We start from the raw sequence: 18,355 nt of genomic DNA, 5'->3' as shown, positions 1-18,355 counted from the left end.
ATGGTGACTAGGAAGCTGTAGATATAGGAAAATTAGAAATTCCTTATTGTATTAGAACAGAAATACTGGAATGGACATCAGAAAAAAAGAGTGAATTCAATCCAGTCCTGGAAAAACAGTTATGAATAGTTTGAAACAGCACACATCCACACTGTCTTCCTTCCTCTACAGTGTATTGTCCGAGTAGTCCTAGAAAGACAGCCTGCCTTTAAACGCTCATCTTAAGCAAATATTAAAAATAGTGCATTTTACTTAGTAAACTCATTGAACAGCTTAGTACTTTGACATTAATTGATTAATATCAGCATTATTTGACTAATAAATGACTCAAAACCATACAAAAAAAAATAAAATTTACCACCAGAAACAGAACCACTCCCTTAAAATCCTCATGATGTAGGATTTCATACAATGTAGCCAGACAAATAGACATGGAGACATAGCCACACATTACAGCAGCAAAGAGACAGAATATAGAATATAATTTTCTCATTTATAGAGATATAAATGAGATACAATTAGCTAGACTATAGTAAAATACACCTAGTATAAAAATACTACACAACAAAATATAATAAAACCATATTTGAATATTTGAATATGAATTAAAATAGTTCATTATTAATAATCTAAATATCATAAAAGAACAAAAATAAAGGCAGGGTGTGTAAAGTACAGGTACAAGGACTGAGGAATGTACAAAAAGTACAAAAGGTATTGACACCCATATGGTGAGGGGAGCTGGGACGACTCTAAGGGCCTGTGAATGGCAGGTAGTAATTAGTGCCAGAGTATTTTGGCAGAAGTGTTAGAGTTCTGGGCCCAGTGTAACATCTTTTCCTGTGGCCCAGAATCCGTGGCAGCGCCCCTGCACCCAGGTAGCTACCAAGAACAAAATATACATAATAAGTGTAGTGCAACGTAATATAATATAATATATTACTTACAGACATATACATATATAAATAGACCTGTGTTTTATTAAATAGGGTGCGGATCTGACACTGATGAAACCCACCCACGATAAACATGCCTCGTTTCCAATGTTTCTACACAACATTTAAGCGCCTTGTTTTGCCGGAGCTGCAGCTGCTCAGCAGCGCCATGGCATCATCACGCAGGAGGCGTGTCGGAGGGGGTGTGGCCTTGCCGATCAGCTCCACTGCTTCACGAGCCTGTCGAGCGAGCGCCCATTGAGAACTGCTGTCTCTCTGTAGCGTAGCGGCGAGTTCATATTCACACCAAAACAAAACACAGGGCTGCAGGTTCGCCTTTCTGCCCCGCAGCCTCACATTCGAACAGCACCGGAGACGCTCTTCCGGCCGAGGCTGCGCCGCGCTGTTAAACCGAGAGAGAAGACGGTACGGCCAGCAGCAGGACACGCGTCGAGAAGAAGAAGAAGTAGCCCGACTGACTGAAGCTCGCCCCGCACGGCTACAGGTAGCTCCTTCGGCGAACGACACCCAGAGCGCGCGGGTCATGCCGGTTGCACCGGACGGAGGGCGAGCCGTGTTCCAGTGCTGCTAGTTCTTCTCCGCGAGCTGATATCGCTGCGCAGTCTGCCTGCCTGCCTGCCTGCCTGGGGACCCGGAGGGGGTGGGACGGCCATGTCCCGAAGAAAGCAGAGCAAGCCCCGCCAGATCAAACGTAAGCGCAAAGTTTTGAGTTCCTCTCTCAGCGCTGCTCCGGTGGCAGCGGGACCATGGCAACGCCAGGAAACTTGGTAGCGTTGGTAACGCGTTGTCAGTTCGGAGATTTGAATGGTATTGAAACGTTTCTTGGAAACCGCTGGATCGTTCAGATAGGCGCGAGCGTGGCCGCGTGCGTTTGTGTGAGCGAGCAGACGCGAGCGAGCGCACACTCGCCAGAGCACCAGCACGCTCGCGCTCAGCTTGTTGCTAATTATGAGGAGAGGGGAGAGGGGGGGGGTAGAAATAAGCGTAAAAACGACGTAAACACGCCAAGAAAAGACTCTGTTTACATAGCAACCGAAGTTTCAAACGTCGATTAAAAAAAAAAAATCGTAAAGTTGAAAACAACAAGCTAACGAGCTGTGCGGTTTAATTTCACCCGAACCAGCTGTGATTCCGCGGAATATCAGTTCAGAGAAGCATCTTTCTCGCTTCCACAAGATTGTACCGAAGCTGGTGGGTGTAGTAAACCGTTTTTCTGGCTTTTTGAACCTTTCCATCGCCGGCTGAAGTGTAACCGTGGTTTCCTGTTTAACTCTGTTGTGGAAACGTCGCTGTTCTCTGAAAAAAAGAGAAGAAAACTGATGTGAGTTCAGATAAACAAGGGATCCGATCTCAGGCGAGATAAGGATTAAAATTGGATCTTTTTTTATTTGTTTTCTGTCTGTGGCTGCAGCGAGGCTGGCGTTGCATTTTCCCCCGGCTTTTCAGTTCTCTCTCCAGAGATGGGCCGTGAGATAGCGCCCTGCTGATCTCTCTGCCTGATAGCGGATTACAATTGGATCCTTTCCCCCCATCTCAGCTTTTAACTCTATAACGTAGAGGCGCCGCTTGCAGTGCAGGCTCTTCATACACAAGCTTACGGCTGACTGGCTTGAGGCTGACAAGTTCTTCCTGTTTAGAAATATGCGAAGCTCTATCACTGATCTCTGATCTAGCAGTTGATACAGTTATGTTATAAAAATAAAATGTAGTGCCATAGCACCACCCTGTCTGTCTCTCACCCTCTCTCACTGCTGCTGTTTCCCCTCTCTCTAGCACCATCTCTCTCTCTCTCACTCTCTTTTTCTTGCTGTCTCTCTCTTTCTCACTGTAGCTTGTGTTTTCCCCCTCTCTCTAACACCTCTCTCTCTCTCTCTGTCTAGCACCATCTCACACACTCACTCTCTCTCTCTCTCTCTCTCTCACTCTCTCCCCCCCCCCCCCCCTCTCTCTCTCCCCCTCAAAAGAATCAGCAGTGCTGAAAAGTCGTTTTGCTCTGGTGCCAGGCGCTGTTTCAGTTCTTCATCCAGAAGAGATGCTTTGATGTGATAAGCACAGTAGCAATATCTTGGAGGTTGAGTTTGAAAGGGCTGCTCAAAAATAAATATTAATGTGAGTCAAAGGCAGAAAGCGACTCTTGAAAAGGAAAGAAAAATGGCCTGATAAGGCAACATTAGCATATACCACTGAGCGTAAAGGGCGGTAGCGCGATTTGTTTAAGCGGCTGCAAAGCTGCATCATTGGGCAGTCAAGCCAATAACCTCAAGTGCTGCTCTTAATTGAGACATTCATGTCTTATTCGTCCCACCACTGTGTGTCTGCTCTCTTCCTTTTTTCTTATATATAAAACCCTGTTTTCTCACCCAATGACAGCTAGAATATCTTCACATCATCTCTCTGTTTGTTGTGCTATCTGATCACCTATTTCAGGTCAAGCAGAAAAGAAAAACACTTGTGGCCTGTGCTTGCCTATTGATAAAGTAAAGCGACTAGCTTTACGGAAGTCTATTCGGGGCCTACATGAGCATGGGACTACATAGGATAAGATCAAATAATATAGGTGTTGTTTTTATGGGCTTATTTGGCTATAGAATAGTTGGAAAGGCATTGGCAAGTGGCTGAAGGAAGGATTTGTTGTGGGTTGTAGACACACATTCACACACAAGATCCATTCAAGATGGATTGGATAAAGTAGCTGCTGCCTCCAGAACAAGCCTTATATTTTTGAGATACTTGTACGGTACCTTGCAATTAAGGTTGAAAAAGTCCAGGACAAAGCACTATGTTGGACAAGGGTTGGAGTTGAATTGGGTAAAGCGACTGCTGCCCCCAGAACAGGCCTGTTTTTTTTGCAGGACCTTTCGGAGGAGACCGAAAGGTCCAAGTCAAAGCACTGGAGGTGGCTTGAGCCAGGCCGTTGCCTGGTGACTGTGGTGCCTGACCAGGTATGGTTAATTGGGCTGAAAAGGTCAGGTAGGAGCATTGTTCTCATGTCAGGGAAAACTTTACCATTGCTTCTATGACCGTCACAGTCACTTAAGCCTACACCAATCTCTTCAAAGCACACAGCAACAGAAAGACTACAAAAAGAACCCTCCCTGTCCTGAGAGTTCACTGCACAGAGGCTTGCATCGCATCTGTTTTTGGCAGATGCAAAGCAGCAAAACACCCGGGCATTATTAATGTGAGATGGCTTCGCTTCGTGACACCTCTCCTGGGGGGATTTTGCCATCCAGGCCTTCAGCTTTGAGTATACGGTATCATGGAAGTCTGTGTTCAGAGGAAATATTTGTGTGCGCCTTTTGTGTGCGTCATTCTCCCAATGGTGAAGATCGCTCCGATAGATTAGCCCATCCCTCCCCGATGGAGCGATAAGCCGCGCGGCCCAGCGTGGGGGCTGGATCCCAGGCCTTGTGTTTTGGCGGTTGAGATGGGAGACGAGATAAGCGAGGCGGCCGATCTCTGTGCCGATAGCGGCGGTGTGAGACTGATGGGAGCGATTGCGCGGATGGAATTGGCATTATAATTACATTTGGCTGCTGCATTCTCATCTTTGTGTCGTGTTTGTGTTGTTGTTTGGGACTGGCTGGGTGTATCTTCAGATAAGTTAAAAAAAAAAAAAGGGGGGGAGAGAGAGGGAGAGGGAGAGGGAGAGAGAGAGAGAGAGAGAGAGAGAGAGAGAGAGAGAGGAGCAGATAACAGCAGAATAGGATGGCAGAGGCGATAAGGGCTAGGGGAGAGAGGCAGGAATACAGAAACGATAGATGGATGTATTCTGGGTTTTAAAAGCAGCTCCCACAGTGAGATCGCCCGGGCCGATAAGGCAGCCGTGCAGATGGGTGCAGAGATAAGAGTGAGGAGATGGTGAGAGATAACAGAGATTGCTCTGCAGAGCCTGACATCATTCAAGCCGGCCTCCAGGTCGCCTTGCATTATGCATGGGGTCACGGCGCTTGACGTCAGCGGCCGGAGCACGCTTCTGCCGACCGCCCGGTGGTCAGACAATCGCGCTCATTTTGAGTGACCACCTTGCTGCCGCTGTTTGAGTTGCTCTTTTGAAAGCACGGACACGCGATCTTATCTGCAGTTCCTGTTTTTATTTTCTTTTTTTCTGCTGAAACTGTTCGCTGTCAGGTTCAGCTTCTTTTTTTGTGGGGTCACTTGACACGAGGGTTAATCTAATATCCTGCCAAAAACATCATGCTGAATAAAAGAGAATGAGATTGCACATAGTGAAGAACACACACACACCCACACACACCCACACACACACCTACACACACACACACACAGACACATGAACACATATACAGCAGCCTTCCCAGGGACTGCATTTGGCCACATTCACAAATCTGTGACATTTACATTAGCCGTACAATAGACATGTAAATTAAAGTTAGGTAAAGTAAAGTAATAGTTGAGAGTGCACCCACTCTCAACTATTGATTTACACACACACACACACACACACACACACACACACACACACACACACACACACACACACACACACACTCTGAAACGTGTGCATGTGTACACACACATAGTTGAACGTGTACACACCCTTGCACATATTCCTATACACACACATTAACACACAAATGTGCATACACACTGCATACTTTCTTGGTGGCTTTTGCCTGTGTGTGTGTTTTTTTTTCTCCCTCTTTGTTCTGCTTTTAGCTCGATGTGAACTTTTGATAAGCCCTGGGGCCTGATCTCCGGTGCAGATAGAGATTGCCAAGTGTGATAAGAGTTGTTATCAGGCCAGAGCAGGCAGGAGCTAAGACTCTGCTGCAATAACAAAGCGACACGTAGAAGCAGCAGGGCCCTGGACCCTGGCAATCAGTTCCAGCCCTAATGTGATTAATGCTGTTGTATAATTAGATGATAGGTGTGAATGCATTTCTCCCCTTCCTTCTCTTTTTCTCCCCCGCTTCCCCCTCGCTGCCACCCCTCCCCTCTTTCCCGCCCCTGTGTGTTTTTCTGCTAACAACCATCATAGTCGATTAATTTAATTAAAACTAATTCCACATATTACTCACTGTAGATCCTGTACGAGATAGCATTGAGATGTGGGGGATTTTTTTGTTCCTCGATGATTATCTGTGGAGAGCTGCTTTTTTTTTTTTTTTTGTAGAAAGTAAAGAGAGAAAAATGCTCAGCTCTTAGCCATGTATAGAAATTAAAAAGGAAATGAGAATGTGGCGTCAGCACTGCATGCTCTAATGTTGAATTGCTGGGAGTTATTAGATACTGAGAGATGCGACTTTCTGAGGCCTGTGGACAATGTAGATGCCTTATAGCATGGTCTAAACACTTTTGGCTAAGAGAGTTACTGGTTTCTACTGGTGAATGCAGTTGGGTGCTGTCAGATTATATCTTTTTTTTTAAATAGAGGACAATAAACATCTGTTTATTGACTCCTTAAGCAGTTGCCCTTTGCATCCTTCTAAAAATTCCCATCGTCTTTACTCTGTGCTTGACATTCTTGACATACATGCTTATTTGTTTATTTTCATTTAATTGAATTGATGATTTATTGTAACTAAGATTTCTGTCTCGACATTGCACTTTTTATTGATTTAATTATTTATATCTATGTACAGTGTTTTATTTGGCCTTTATTTATACAAAAAATATATTTATATGTATACAAACACTACTAAAAGTAGTTGAAGAAAAGACAAGAGTTATGGTTGCCTAAGGCTCATTGATTCAATCCATGGCGGTGCCACCTCACAACGGATCTTGGTGTCTTGGTGCCAGATACCACAGAAAATCTTCAAAGACCTTGTAGAGTCCATGCCTTGAATGCTCAGATATGGTGTGGTGACACAAGGGGCACCTACTCAGTATTAGGAAGTTGGTGCTAATGTTACGGCTGATTGATATCTGTTTTTTTTATGACTTATAAACATAAAACTAAACATACTGTATAGAATTATTTTGAAAAGGTTCTTTATAGATTCATTTAAGTATATATGATCCATTTAAGTATCACATGGTTCTTCAAGTTGTCATGGTTCTGTATACATTAACGGCATTTAGCTGACACTAAAGAACCCCTTGAAGAAGGCCCAGGTATAAACAATCTTGCTTTGCCTAAGTGAAACCATTAAGCTAATAATTATAATGTGCCCTTCTGCTTCTGCATAGCATGCATACTGTGGAAGCACGGTGGGAGGAAGAACATGAATTCTCAGCATATGACTTGGGCTTTTCCTAGAAAGGACTTTTGATAGATAACTATCATCCTTCTCTACATACCTTTCTGTTGGGTGCTCATAGACGTGCTGCAGGTGCAAGCTTCCTTCCCTGCTGCAAATGGGTCTGAGGAGATTCACCTGATAGTTTGGCATAGAGTAAATATTTATACAAAAGGAAGAAGTAAGCGACGATGAAATACTTTATTGCATTTTACTTTGGGTTTGTGTGTGTGTGTGTGTGTGTGTGGGTGTGTGGGTGTGGAAGATCAACTGAAAAGTGTCCGTGAGGGCGAGAGAGGCAGTATAATCGCCAGATTTACTGTAGCTAAGTTCACTGTCTGGATATTTTATCCTTCGCTCTGCTGCTTTCAGCAGAAAATCTATACATTGGGATAGTCACCAAGGTCGTCTCAGTATCGACCTTCTGGATCAAGTGTGATACTTAAAAGTGTTGAAAGAGTTTTTTTTAGCCTGACTTGACTTGAGTTTGAAAGTTTTGCTCTGTTTCACATTATGTTCTTCTAAACTGGGCAGACACTGATGATTATACTGTAACTGCGTTAACCGGCCTGTTTTTCTGCATATTTTTGTGGGTTTATTTTACAAGCACAATTAGTATATATCTGTTTATGCTCATTTTCTCACATTTTTATTAACTGTTGATTACTGTTGTGCATCATTCCTAAAGATGTCTGATCTGAAACAGTCATTAGATCTTCTGGGAATGGATGTTAAACAAGATGTAGGTAGTGTCGATGGATACATATGTTAATATGCCGGTTTTGTGACCTCACAAAAACAGTGAGGTAGACTGGCATGTGAACAGTGCGTTTTGACAGACAGTGTTCGGTACTTCATTAAATTCTTAGGTACAATGTTATAATTAACTATGGTGGTGTTCATTTAGACCAGATAACAGACCAAAATGTAGCCTTTCCAATAGGAGACAGGCTGAGAAGCATTCCCATTGGACAGTTCTCACCTTCTGAGCTTAAGTTAGCTGGCTAACTGAGAAAACCTGCCCCCTGTGTTGACTGGGTGGCTCTGTTTTGATTGGATGGGGTGACTGGCTGTACGTGTTGACTGGCTGGTGTTTTTCTCTGTGTGGGGTGACGGAGTGGTCACATTAAACTGCCTGTGGATAAAAATTTACTGCTTAGGAAGTGCCTGGATGTTGCCACAGTGACAGAGGAGAAGCTGTGTGGTGTTGTGGAGAGTTATTACTTCTTCCTGCTTTTTACACAGGGGACAAGCCAGAGTGAATTACGAGGAACAACCGAGGAACGCACATACAGCACTCTGTAGTCTGAAGTTACTTTTTTTCTGGTAGGAATAAAACAAAGGCCTTGCAGGGTTTGTATTGTTGCAAGTGTAAACTGTTTGACTACGCGCTGTCGTTTTCACACCGTCCAAACTGTTGTACATTTGAATTGTCCTTTGTTCTTAAAGCTCAAATTCAGCTTCACCATGATGATATCATAGTAGACCTACAATATTCATAAAAAGTGATGACACACGTGTCCCAGTTTTATTCCCCAGTGCACACACACCACTATCAGCCGGGCTGCGTTTTATTCGATAGCTCTTCAGTAATATACATGCAAAACACACCCGGTAAGTGATGTCACTCTCCACTGAGGCACTGTTTCCTCAGGTGCCTTGAACTTCGATTTGCACCTTCAACTCTGGATGTCACACTAGACACACATTAATATTCTGAAGCCAGAGAATTAAACTTTCAGCTTAATTCTCATATACGAGAACTGTGGTAGAACAGGGCATGAAGCGTCACAGCTTTAGCACGGAGCTCGTAGCCCCCAGTCTTCCTGTCCAGAAAAAAACAAAAACAATGAGGGTAATCATGATCTGCCACCATCACGTGGAATCATATGGAGAGGAGAGGGATAGATAGATAGAGAGAGAGGGAGAGAGCGACGTTGCGTGGTGTTTTTGACAGGAACGGAGGTGAAGTTTCCAAAGCGGGAGGCCGCTGTTTTGATGAAGGCCGGGTAATGGAGTTGATTTAATGCGCTGTTTATAATGGAGTTGGTTGGAGTTAATGAGTTAGTCTTTATGGGGACTGGAGATATGATAATGTGTCCGTGTGGAGGAGCCATATTTGATGGGATCGTGGTTAACGGGGTTGATTAGATTAGGCGATTTCTACGGTCGGTTTGATGTCATGTTCTTCTATTTGATGTGCTTAATTGGCATGGTCGGGGGTGTGGGGGATCAGTTTCATGTGGCAGTGGAACATGGACAGGAGGATCGGGGAGGGGCACTGTTTTGAATAGATTTCTAGATGTTCTGTACAGCTCCTCACTTAAAAAGGAGCGAGATGTTCTTTAAAGAAGGATTTAACGGTTCTAATGGAACAGTAAGAATTACCGCTGGTACTCTACTTCAAGGACACAGTGTTTGATATTAAGGTTTCAAAATGAGGAATAGATGTTCGTATGGGATCAGGTGTAGTGTGAAGGCCGTCTGGGTTCATGTGTGTGTGCAGTCTACTGGCCCGTGGATAGTCTGTGCATCACTGTTATGACAGCTTCAACAAACCTCACCCCCCCACACACACAGACGCACACACACACGCATACACTCACACACTGGCGATAAGAGGCCATTTTCTCCTACTGTGCTCAGCTCTATGTTCCAGGGTGTAAAAAAAAAAGCCTTCCGTGAGCAAACAGTCCATGCCGACCTGCTTTTACAGCTGTAGAGTGCGGTTGTAAAGTGCAGTACTGAACCTTACATGAGCTGGCTGTCACGTGGGTGGAGGTGTGGTGTGCTTTTAAAGTGCCTTTAACCCCTTAACCTCGAAGGGTATTCTTCAGTTGTTAATCTGGAGGTTTATTTTTCAGTACCTACTACAGATTATTCAGCAACTACTATAAAACTGTACTGGCAGTGAGGAAAACCCATTTAGACTAATGGCACTGTGGCTCACTTTGCTTAAAGCTAAATAATGTGTTGAGTAATGAGTTTCCTATTAAAAATGCCATGCTAACAAGCTATGGGAAGTTATAGTTATATGTTGATTAACCAAGTAGTTGTTAACCAGCAAATGTATATCAATATTTTTATGCAAAGCTTTCTGTTAAAAAGCTCATTTAATGTAATTTCCAGTTAATAACAAGTGATGTTTATATTGAGAGTTTATTATTTAAGTTTAGGGACGTGTTTGAGTTAGCTAGACGCAGGCTAAGCTAAATGTAAGCTAACAAGTGTTGTTTGGGACCATATTGGTTTGGATCTACGATTGGTTAGCAATCTTCAATTCCCAAGGCTACTAATTGGTGGGTTTCTGGCATATTGACACATCTACAGAGCAGGTTTTCAGCCCTTGGTTTGACTGTCAACAGACTACAAAGCGGATGTTTTTACAACAAATATGACTAGGATATGTGGCACAATGCTAAGGTAATAGTGATGGGCATTAATGATGAATGGGTTTTTGGCAAGGTTGTATACAGCTTGTCAAACCTAGCAGTTTTTGCAATGCAAGGACACTTAGTAAGTATGAGCCCACATACTTACTACTGTTTTCACACTGTATGTGCAAAAGGGTGACTCTGGATAATGTCACAGCATGACCCACTATGAATTTTCCGGAAAATGACTTAACCATGTGACCATGGCACACTGACCCAATATTTCCAAGCAAGTACCAGCACTCTAATGTTGGGAGTGAGTTTTGTACTATTGAGCTGGTTGAACTGGAGGAGAGCTTTTTAGAGACTTCTAACAACCCCACACAGGTGTAGCACACTAGTGCAACTTCTGGAGTTGATGGTGTTTGCTGAAGAACATGGGATCAGTGTGCTGATCCGTTGGTATTTACTCTAATGCTCGAAAGTTCCATAGCTTCTACAAAACCTCCTTAAACACTAAAGATCACACTGGCGATCCTGCCGATTGTCTCTCTCTTCCTCTTGGAGCGTAAGTTCTTGGACTTGAACTGAAGCAGGTCTGGCTGGGCGCTAAAAAGGAGATCTGTGGTACGCAGAGAACGCTGGGCTTGGTTTAGAAGAGGAGGAGAGAGGGGAGAGATAAGAACAGCAGGGTGACTGGGACAAAGGACTGAGAAAGAGGAGAGGTTAGGCTGCCTCCAGGGAGCTCCCCTTAACAGAGGTGGTCTAGACCAGAGTGTCTCCTCTTTCTGCTCTCACACACTCCACTTGGCTGGCCACAGAACAGGCAGATAGAGAGCCAGAGGCTGGCTCCCCACCACCACCACCCCCTCCTCTTTCTCTCTCTCCCCCCTATCCTCTGCTTAGATATGTGCACAGTGAGTCATTCCACACTGTGCTGTGGGTTTGGAGTGATCTCACCTTTTGGTTTTTTTGGATACCACTTGGGTAAACTGTATGAGCAATGTGCTGCTGATAGCCTGGCTGTGATAATGTCCAGAGTAGGTGGACATAGGCACACTGTCTTGGTCGAATGGGCTGGAATCATCTGACTCAAACCTTAAAAAAACCTTAGCATTGCCACCATCTCACCACTGTGTGTCATCTTGTACTGTGTGACCCCTTCACAAGACTTCTATACGGAAGTATTAGTATTAGTCTACCATAACGGTTTTGCCATCACTCACGTCCTGGTGAATAATGCCTCGTTTGGGTGGTACAGCTTACACATAGTACAGCTTGCACATAACTGACACAATCAGTGCTAACTGAGCCCTTTTGAAAACTAAGAAAAAGCAGTGTGAAAACCGTTCCCTATATTTAGGATGCTAGACTATTAATTTCACACTTGACCTGGGCCTGTGCTAGTGGGGTGCTGGCTAGGCCTTGCCTTTAGCAGTTAAATTCTTAAACGAAACCAGACCAGGAGTTTGATCTCATATAGAAATCACTGGATGAATCAGAACAACTGATTTACTGTAAATGTGAATGACTTGCATTCAGTTGACTTAAATGGCCCAGATCAGGGAAGACCTATTTGATTTCTGAATGAGACGCCATATAAGGACATTCAGAAGACGCCAGACAGATTTCTGCCTCTTTCATTCTAAGAAATTGTTGGGTTAGCTCTATGAAGTGTTGGTGTAATGGTTAACAGCACATCCCCCACCCTCCCCATGGCAGGCTAAGGTTCGACTCCCTAACCGGGAGTCACACTACACCTTGGGGATGACTCCTAACACTACATTCACCTGCTAGATGTGCATGCTAGCATCTATCATTTTAGCCAAGACTACTTTCTGAATGAGACGCCATGTATGGCAGCCAATCAGAACACTGGTCATTTTCATTTTTTTTTTACCTTAAAGGCACAGTAATGGAAACGCAGTTAAATTCTAAAAGAGATTGTTGGTTTAATTCTAAAAGGTGCTGGTGTAGCATAGTGTATAACAACACTACCAACCACCTTCCCTGTGGCACGCTAGGGTTCGAGTCCCTGGTCAACAATCACGCTAGGCCCTGGGCAAGACTCCTAACACTACAATGACCTACTAGATGTGCTAGATGTGTGTCTATCGTTTCACCCGGGACTACTTTCTGAATGAGACACCATGTAAGGCAGCCAATTAGAACCTAGGCCATTTACATTTATACCTCTTAAAGACGCAGTAATGAAAACACCATCATTCAAAGACTTTTAAAGATTCAAAGATTCAATTTCATAGTAATCAAGCTAGACATTGGAAAAGACTCCTATCTCCATGTTGGCCTAACCGTGTAACTTGAATAAATTTGAGGATGGAAACAGTCATGAAAAAATTAATCCAATCTGTCTGTGGCACATAAATCTACACAGAGATACACAAGATACAAAGTAAGCAAAAGCAACCTTTTCCTTCCAAATATTCCATCTTTTCCACCATAGCACATGCTGCCATATTCCAGAATTTCAAAGGACTGGAACGACCCGAGCTGATCAAAGGTCACGACCGGTCCTCATGTAGTGATCAATCAGGAGATGAAATGACAAAGAATAACAATGTGATCAGATAGAGATAGTTGTTAATGATTAGATTATCAGTCCTGCAGTGTGGCGGAATATCGAAGGCAGCACTTTAATTGGTGTAGACTTTGGCCTTTTTTTGGCCTTGCTGGTCGGGCTCTTGCCTAGTTTGCATGTCCTGCCCTCGGGCTCTTAGAAAGGAGAGGATCACGGGTACTTCTTTTCTTGCTTTTATGCTCAGTGCCCTTCCGCTCTTCCCCTCTTTTCCTCTCCCTCAGTGTCCTACTCTGTTTCCCTTCTTTCTCTCTCTCTCTCTCTCTCTCTCTCTCTTCCCCTCTATCTTGGACCCTCTTTCCGTTGCTCCAGCACTCTCTCCTTTTTCTATCTCTTACTATCTCACAACCCCCCCAACCCCTCTGTGCTGACCCCCTCGTTCATTCTCTCTCCCTTGCTTGCTCGCCCACCTCTCTCTCTCTCTCTCTCTCTCTCTCTCTCTCTCTCTCTCTCTCTCTCTCTCTCTTCCCCTCCACCCTCTCTCCCTCTGTCTCCAGTCAGACCTCTAGCCTCACTGAACCAGGTCTTGGCGGTATGATAATGTGGAAAGTTGAACTGGCCCCATTACAGCTTGGCTGATGGCAGCGCCGATAAGGCCCTTGATAATGGGTGCAGATAGAGCTGACACAGCGGTCCAATAGCCAGCCCTCTCTCCCCCATTATCATTCCTGCCCACCGATGGGCTCCCAGCGCGCTATCTGCTCTCCATTTCCACTCCTGCGACAGATAAGAATGGAAATACTGACTTCATAGCTGACTGATTAAAGTGTCTGCCTTTCTTGATAATACACAGATAAATTATGTTTTTTTTCTCTCTCTCTCTTTCTCTCCCTCCCTCTGTCTCTATCTTTCTCTCTCTCTCTCTCTCTCTCTCTCTTTCTCTCTCTCTCTCTCTCTCTTACTCCCTCTTCCACTATCTAGAAAGGGAGGGAGGAGGGGGTGACAGGGAGAAAAACCTCTCCTGTGTTAATTTCTCTTTCTTTGTAGGTTTATTTGAGAAGGATAGAGGCAATGTATGGAGGGTGGGGGTATGGTGAGGTGAGGTTGGGGGGAGGGGGGACGATGGGACTGGATGTAAGTAATGCAATGTGAGAGAATTTGGGAGATGGGCCTGTTAATAAGGATGAGGAGGGTGGGTGAGTGCATGGGGTAAGTTGGGGCGAACGACTCCATTCAAGAGCCTCTCAGGGACTATTACGTTAGAAATCGTGTCGACTAATACGCGCTATCATCTCTATCATCTGTATAAACACACGGTGCATAAACACCCCATCCACATCGACCCCCCCTGCTCGTCCCCATCCCAACCTCCGAAAGCCCAGGCTTGGCGTTCTCATTCCGACCGGTTGAATGCTAGCTGTTAGAAGTCAGCGGAACGCATCAAGGGTAGCTGAACAGCAGTGTATCGCCATTATGAAAGCTGCTGAGCTGACCTCCAGGTTCCCACGACGACCGGAGGATGGAGCTTAGCACGTGGGTAGCCCTATCAGAGTGCCGATGACCTCCCATCTACAGTTACACTCTTTTCCAGGGTGCTCTTCTTCTTGTGTTTTTATCGCTGATCGCTCCACTAAGATACACACTGATGAAGGCTCTGCATTTACAATAAACCATGATGGCTTGTCTAACTAACTCTCTCTAGGTCTCTCTCTCTCTCTTTGTCTCTCTCTCTCTCACTTAGTTTTTCTGTCCTTATCTTTTCCTCCAACCTCCCATCCAGTCATAAACTTCCTTCCAGTGGAGGTTTTTCCCCTCTGTGCTTCCCACCTTCCTGGATCACTTCTGCTGATGTCACCGCTGCTAATCTGGGCCTGCCTTTAGTAGCCCTCCGTATATCAGCCGTTTTATGAGTTGTGTCGGCCCACTTGCGCTGCCACTCGCACAGCAAAACCAGTAAGCAGTAGTTATTTATTTTTTAATATAAGTCCCCCCCCCCAGCGTGTTTCTTAAACACAGGAAGTGTGTTACTGTTAGCACAGCGAATATCTGTCTCTCTGTCAGTTTTTATGGCCCTACCGACTATCTGTCTGTCTATCTGCCTGTCTGTCTGACTGACTGTGTGTCACTTCTTCTCTGCTTACATAGAGAGCTGCTCGCTGGAACAACGCGCTATTTGTTCAGGGCAGTGTAACTGACCTTGATAGATTAGAGAGCACTTTTTTCTCTCTCCGGGGCCATATGAGTGTGAGACAGAATAGATAAGTTTGTGAGTGAATTCTTTTCTCGTTCTCGTTTGAAACATGGTTTTACTTTAGTGGGAAGGTCTGTCTGTGTGTGTGTGTGTTTGTGTGTGTGTGTGTATAGGTGCATTTGTGTGTATGGCTGCTGCTACTTTCTCTTCCCGCCAAACCGTTACACTCCCTTTGTGCTCTCCTTTTCCACCCTGACCGGCTCTCCAACCACGTTCACCTAAAGCTCTCTTACTCTCTCTATCTCTATCTCTCTCGCTCTCCCTCTCTCTCCACGTGCTGAATTATTCACATTAGCAGGCCCCGTAAAGAAAAAAACAGCGTGCATAAGGTTAATTCGATACCAAATGCTTCACTTCATTTTTAAGGGCAGTAGACCTTTCCTTTTTTTTTTGTTTCCTCAGTTAGGCCACAAAAGCATGGGGAGTGGAGGCGAAAAAAAACAACAACACGAAAGCGCGATAAAAAGCCTAGATAAGGGAATGACTGTGTTGTGTAGGAGTTGATATCAATGTTATCTATCTCTCTTTTTCACTCTCCTAGCCCTTCTGTTGTTTTTTACTCCTTATCTTGCTCCACCAAAATGCCAGGAACAAAAAGGGAGAAAGAAAGAAATTACCGCACGGATTATTCATGGGGCCTGCTGATAAAATGTTGACGCGAAAAAATTAAGAAGAATATAGGGAGCTGCTTGGGCTTTTTTCAGCGGCGATTGTTCAGCCGTGATTATTTTCAGGGCTGAGCGTGGCTGCAAGGGAGATCAGTTTGTGGAGCTTTTTTTCCCTTCCTTTCTTCTTCTTCTTCTTCTTCTTCTTCTTCTTCGTCTTCTCGATCTCTGTCAGATGGTGAGTGATTGGACCTAGAGTTAACCCTTTTCTCCACCACTCTCTCTTAACGCCACACATGTTTTGTTTTTTTTCTTTCCTCCCCCACCTAGCCCCCTGCCCTTGTGACATACTCAGACACAGACAGACACCCACACACACACACACAGGCACACACATACCGGTCCAGAGCTGCTGGACTCAGATAAGCCCAACCTCAATCTGACACAAATAAAGAGCCACAAACACCGTGGACAGGCATGTGTTGCCATGGACGATAGGCCTCTGTTGCCCGTCGACGACAACCGGTCTTCTGGTTGTTGGGATGCAGCTGAGCGCCCTATAGCTTTTGAGGAAAAGAGGGCGAGAGGGAGAGGGAGAGAGGGAGAGCGAGGGAGCAGACATGCGCTGACCCTCGTTTGCATCACAATTAGACTTTCAGCTGCTTTTAGCAATGACAACACATATTCCTGCTGATATTTCTGCTTTATTAGGTGTCTTAGGTCGATGCGTTCGCTCACGTCGTTAGTGTGGTCCGACTCGGTTAGGATGCAGTGCTTGGTAAGGCCGAGCAGTTTTACCTTAACGATATGTTAAAGGTGTTGTGACTAATAAAGAATGGGCCAATGCTTTTCTGCGCATATTGGCAGAAAACACTGACCAATTAGCCCTGTTGCAGTACATCCATCTATTCATCCATCAAGTCACAGTCAGTGACTCGCACTGTCCACTAATATTCATTTTGATCATGTCAAAAGAACTTCCATCCATCCGTCTATCCATTCATCCATCCCTCTTCTTATCCGCTTTTCCCAGTTAGGGTCGCCGGTCGTGGGCGCAAGGCAGGACTGCCCATGAATGGAGCACCAGTCTGTTGCAGTGTACCACAAACACCCATATTCACGCGTACACTCGCAACTAGAGGCCACCCATTGCTGACACAGATGTTGCAAAAGCACACATATATTTTGTCTAGTCCCTGTAGAGAAGTATGGCCAATAGAATAGGACTCTCTGGAACAGATAAACAACATGAACCTGCTGCACCATGTATCCTAATGCCAGACGTGGTCTACAGGGGTTTAAAGCCCCCAGCATTGAGCTGTCTGAGGTCAATGCTCTTGTCAGTGAGTGTAATCAAATCATCACAGCAATGTTCCAAGATCTAGTGGAAAGCCTTCTCTTGACCGTAGAGACACTTACTCCAGCAAAAGTCCAAACTCTTTGGCTTTAAAATACTCTTGATTTCAGAAGAAACAATAAATAAGCATGTGTCCCAATACTTTTGTCCAAATAATGGATATGGAGCATGGGTATGGTAATACTGTGATTAATTAGTAATAATTAATTAGAACACCTAACATGATGTATGTATTTAGTAAATGGAGGCCAATTTTAAGACAACCGAAGAAGTGCCTGGATTACAAACCTTTATAAAACATTGACGTGATGGAGGCCAGACCTGTTATTACAACTGTGGTTTGTGGTTTGCTCTCCACTAAAAGTCTCATGTTATGAAGTGAGATGTTTTGATCCCACTTAGTTATTACAGACACTTCATTATGTGTTATTACACATTTACAGTCCATGTAATAACAGTGCAATTACTGGTAATCTATTTACTGTAGATTAGAATGACTTCTGCTAATACACGTCTGTCAACTTCTCCTGTATGTGGTTATACATGTGTAATAAGACGCTGTACTATGATATTGCATCCCTATAGCCAATACATTACCAGTAGTTACATTGTTATTTCATGGATTGTTAATGTGTTAGTTATTGGAGACAAATTCTTTTTTAAAATGTATTTATTTTTATTTCATTTTTTTTTACCTATTCCCTTCAGTTCAACCCAGCCTCTTTTCCCGGGTCCTCTGTGTGTTGTTGGGCCAGCCAAAGGGCTTTGTATGGAGGCCTTGTGTTTCACACTTGACCCTGTTTTCAGCCGCAGGTCAGCTGCCACTCTGTCCTCGTGCCTCAGGTTTCCTCTTCTCTTTGTACCTCAGGCCCTTAGTAGGTGTGCCCAGGTGTGTGTTTGCGTGCGTGCATGTGTGTGTGTGTTTGTGTGCCTGGCCAGTAGAAATGAAGAGAAACACTTTCAGAATACCTGCATTTGCTGCCATTTCAACCCAGGAGAGTTTGCCATTTGTGTGAAATACGTCCCTTGTAGACGTGCAGTGTGTAACACACCACTGATTAGACTGCAGT

The 18,355-nt window shown here is 44.5% G+C and overlaps 1 protein-coding gene across 1 annotated transcript in view; it reads left to right on the top strand.

Annotated features, from left to right (window-relative positions):
• The first annotated feature begins 1,200 nt into the window (after positions 1 to 1,200).
• Positions 1,201 to 18,355, top strand: part of zfpm1 (zinc finger protein, FOG family member 1) — a 91,067-nt gene continuing 73,912 nt past the window's right edge. The window contains exon 1 of the mRNA XM_072695707.1: positions 1,201 to 1,647. Within this exon, the coding sequence (XP_072551808.1) occupies positions 1,608 to 1,647 (40 nt within the window). The 5' untranslated portion in view covers positions 1,201 to 1,607. The remainder of the gene's footprint in view (positions 1,648 to 18,355) is intronic.

The sequence above is a fragment of the Salminus brasiliensis genome, chromosome 13 (assembly GCF_030463535.1).
Source record: "Salminus brasiliensis chromosome 13, fSalBra1.hap2, whole genome shotgun sequence".
NCBI classification, from domain to species: domain Eukaryota; kingdom Metazoa; phylum Chordata; class Actinopteri; order Characiformes; family Bryconidae; genus Salminus; species Salminus brasiliensis.
The sequence above is the reverse complement of the archived record's forward strand: the minus strand, read 5'-3'. Positions and strand labels throughout refer to the sequence as shown.